The following is a 4,340-nucleotide window of genomic DNA, read 5'->3' as shown; positions in this document are numbered from 1 at the left end:
ATTTAGCTCTATTACAATGAAATGACTTCTTTTGGGTTTTATCTATTTTTATTTCTATGTTGTTTTTCAATTTTACAATTATTATATAATTAATATTATGCTTATGAATATAACAAATTTTTTATTATTATTATGATTATTTTAATGGTTAAATATTTTTATATTAAATGCTAATTATTGCTATTTTTCGGAATTCGGTATATATTGAAAATGTATTTCCCTATTCGCATGGTTTGAAAGAGATAGGGTTGTTTTACCTGCTTATTTATGGTAGGGATGGTTGGTATAAAACGGGTTGAAAGTGTCGGTATGGTCTTAGTTTCTATGAATATTCGAAACGTGTAGTACTTGCTTTGTGTCGTATTGAATTTTTTACAAAGTGAAAAAAGAAACGAGAAATGGCTTATTCCATGGACATACAGAAATTAAATGCGAGCATGCAGAAAATGAAAAGAAACGGATACAATGGGCCCTTTTTCAAGCGAGGTAAATAAAAAAATATTATTATTGTTATCATTGTGTTCTTTCCTTGTTTTGTCGGGTATGTATGTATATCTTATGTATTCGTGTATTTAAATTCGCAGTTGTCACAATAGATTTAAATTATAAGACCTACATGCAGCGAGTAAGATCCGAAAGGAAGCAGGAGCAGGAAAATTGGGAGAAACAATGTTCAGTAGGATATGATTGCTATCAACTGGATTTTGACTTTTTCGGCATACGGTGGTTACAAAGTGGACATTTAATCGATTGGAACCCTCAATTTTATAATGGAAGAGATGAAGAGTTATGGTTGGAAAGAGAGGAAGTTATTAATTTTCATAGATTAATATGTGATTATCTTTAATTAAGTGTGTATTTGTTGTATGTGTAAATGGTAATAAATATTTACAATGAAGGATATAATTGAGATTTTGTGCCTTCCTTTAAAAATGTTTCCTTGGAAATTCCTTCATTATGATATTCTTCCTTAGAAGAACCTTCCTTTGCAGACCCTTCTTTGGAAGTTCCCTCGTTAGAATTTTTCTCGTTACTTATACTTAGCGTGGTTAGTGTAGGTGAGGTGTGTAGTTCGTTGTTTTGTGTTATAGCTTCTATGTTTGAATTGTTGTTGTAACTTATGACTCTGATTCCTCGTCTAAGGTGAAGTAAGAGATTAGTTATCGAATCCCAAACGGCGCCAACTAAATATAGACTCCAGCCGTAAACAGCATGGAGTGCGTATCCATGAATTAACGTATCGATTATGAATTTTATTATTTTTCCTACCATCCAAATACCCATGACAATAGCACTTAAATTTCCGATTTTCTCAAAATCGTTAAATATTTTGTTCCACGTTTCTTTGATCGTACTCTGTAGAGCTTCTTTATCTAATAATGTATTTAATTGTAACCCGTGATTTTGAGAGTAATGACCCGTGGCTTCTCTAGCAATTGTGTTCAATACAGTTGGCTTCTCAAGTGGGAACATAATAACTTCTTTTAATTGCTTTATATCTTTATCTGAGTATATACCACCTGATGCGAGGTTAATAGGAGCTTCATAAGTCCAGTTTATATTTAGGTTTGATGCAATTACTTCAGGAGGAATTACTCTATGAATTTCGGGTGATAATTTTATCCATTGATCATTAACGTAATACATTGGTGCTACTATTTTGTTACATTGAATTTTATTCGCCGTGTTCACTAGGATTCGAGTCACAGGTGTCATAAATAGGCTAATATTTCCACGCGAAACTGGTAATTCTTGATAGCATTCTTTTGTTTCGCGGACCGTAACCTCAACTGGCAGACATTTCGAAATATGTACTGTTTCGCCGGCCCTGTAGGACATGTACCCCTTTTTTTTCATAAAAGAGTAAGCAAAATCTGCTGGGCGAATCGCCTGAGTACTTAATTCTGTTCTTAGTAACTGATTACTTAATTCGCAATGTTTCACTGCTACTTCATTGTACAGGTTTATTATTTGATGTCGCATATGTCTTTCGAGAAAAATTAATTTTGAATTTAGATACACGAAAATATCTAAGTTTTTTGGATCATATTCGAGGTCATGAAAGAAATGATGTTCGGTAGATCCATCAATGATAAATAATTTGGGGTGTTCTGTTTTTGTAATGGGGTAACCGCATATCTTCTCCGAACCTCGGCTGGCTAATGCGAAGCTTACGGAATCGCTGGCAACGGAAAAGACCGTTTCCTTCTTCTCTTTGTCAATAGTCTTATTTGCAGGTCCCTCGTATAAAATCGAGAATGATTTAGAATTACAGTTTGTTTGCTTGACTTCCCAATAGGTATTTCCATCCTCAGAGTCCATGCAAGATTCCGATGTAAAGCCGCATCTGATTCCCGAACGAAGAATTATTTCATTTTTTTCCAAATTTACCGAAGCTTGGTAATCTGTCATTGTGAATTTGATTTGTCCAAATACGACCACACTATTCCACGAACCGTAATAATCTGAGTAATATTCTCCTGCACAAGTTCCGTCACTCGCAAGAGAACCCGCTAATGTTATTGGTCTACTAATGGTTTGATTTATTATAATTTGATCGAATGTTGCTCTTCTAGTTGAAAATGATTTAGTGTTATGTATTTTTATGCATTCATCTTTGGCTACTTCTTCAATATATCCTATTAATCCCTCATTGACTGCGGATACATGTGAATACATACCGCATCGTAATACTGTTCTCAGAATTTCTATTTTACACTGCTTGACATGAATTGAAGAAAAATCTTTGATCTGCAGTAATTGTATGGCAGTGTCAGTAACTTGAGGATCAGATATTGGTTTATTGCAATCCCTTATATGTAGAGTATCTAAGGTAGTAATGTTAATAGACGGCATTCCACAATCATATGCAATGAAGCTCTTGGTCAGTTGTAAGTGGAGGGACGCGAGAAGGAGAAAAATAGCTGCTTCCCCTTTCATTATCTGAAACAGTTAAAATATTATATTTTTATTTTTTTGCTTAGTTATTAGGATTAAATGCAACGTTAAGTCTAACTTAATGAATTAAATTATTTTTGTTCTTATCTATTTCTATTTCTATGTGTTGTTTTACAATTTAGGAATACTTATGTTATAGTATGAGACACTTTATAATTATCAATTATTTTTCCTGACTTAAGATATTTAATGAAATATATTTGTGTACCGAATTTAAACTGTACTGGATTTATTTTTCTATCATAGTAATTTTTAGATTGTAATTTAGCTGCCTCTGGCGATGAAAAAATAATGTTATAACATGTTTTTTTCCAGATTTTCCAATGTTTTTACAAAATTATCCTAGATAAGATATGCTGAATCATTATCCATTATGGATAGTATACAAATTTAATATTTTTCTGTTTGTTCTATTTTTATTTCTCCAATGTTGAATTTTTCAAATGAATTTCGTGGGAATGTTGTTTTGATTTTTACTAAGTAAAGTGCCGTATGTTTTTGCTAAACATATGATTATATCTTTCCTCATTAATAAGTTATCCTGAGTATAGATTACGTAATTATTTGTCTTCTTTGAGCTATTATTGCATTTTGATTGGTCTAAATTAATGTTTGTTTCGATGTAAGAATTTAAATTGTTTGTCGTATTTTTCTAAAGTGTAATATCTTGCGTGTTATAGAAATTTGAAAAATTGAAGGGTAAGGAAGTATCTCATTGTGCTATGAGAGAAGGTTTTTTGCTGCTAGTTTTTATGGGTAAAGGTATAGCATTTGTAGGTATATTATTGTTTCATATACTAGGTTAATATTTGTGTCGGGTCTGCTATCGGCTATTACTGAGCCTTTTGCTTCCTCGATAGGTACATTCTCATCCGATATTTCATTATTAGGAAAAACTTACTTTGTTTACTGGAAGTTTTTTTATATTTATGGTTTTATCATTTTATTTTCTATGATAAATAACTCATCTCCAATTTTTTTTTTCCTTGAGAATAAAATTTTCTCAATACTATCTATAGGGATGAATAATAAGGTGAAACAAATGACTCGATAATTTCTATTTTATTGAGATCTGCTACTTGTTTCTGTACTTTTGTGTAAGAGGATATTTGTATTGTCTAGTGTTTACAGGTTCACTGCCGTTCAAAAGTTTAAGACCACTTGAGAAATTTGGTTCAAAATCAGTGACTTCTCTAAACCCGCATAACACCGTAATGAGGAAAGATACGATAAAATTCAAAAAACCGTTGGAAAACTGATAAAGTTCTACATACAATGGAATTAGCTCAATGAACGAAAAACGTGTACTTGTCGAATTACAATTAAAGAAAAATGCTGCTAAATATAAAATTTTTAATTTTTCGTTACGTCAATTCAACTTA

The 4,340-nt window shown here is 31.9% G+C and overlaps 1 protein-coding gene across 1 annotated transcript; it reads right to left on the bottom strand.

The window, feature by feature from the left end:
• Nucleotides 1-888: 888 nt before the first annotated feature.
• LOC136777146 (uncharacterized) lies at nucleotides 889-2,940 on the bottom strand. Its single transcript, XM_066733220.1, has one exon. The coding sequence runs from the start codon at nucleotides 2,938-2,940 to the stop codon at nucleotides 889-891; it is 2,052 nt and encodes a 683-aa protein (XP_066589317.1).
• Between the last annotated feature and the right edge of the window lie 1,400 nt (nucleotides 2,941-4,340).

This window comes from Prorops nasuta, unplaced genomic scaffold (genome assembly GCF_024137725.1).
Source record: "Prorops nasuta isolate Cenicafe-Biocafe unplaced genomic scaffold, Cenicafe_Pnas_1.2 PNAS00010, whole genome shotgun sequence".
Classification (NCBI taxonomy): domain Eukaryota; kingdom Metazoa; phylum Arthropoda; class Insecta; order Hymenoptera; family Bethylidae; genus Prorops; species Prorops nasuta.
The sequence above is the reverse complement of the archived record's forward strand: the minus strand, read 5'-3'. Positions and strand labels throughout refer to the sequence as shown.

Bases quoted from the DNA above. Each gene is read 5' to 3' on its own strand.
- LOC136777146 (XM_066733220.1), bottom strand. From the start codon at position 2,940: ATGAAAGGGGAAGCAGCTATTTTTCTCCTTCTCGCGTCCCTCCACTTA.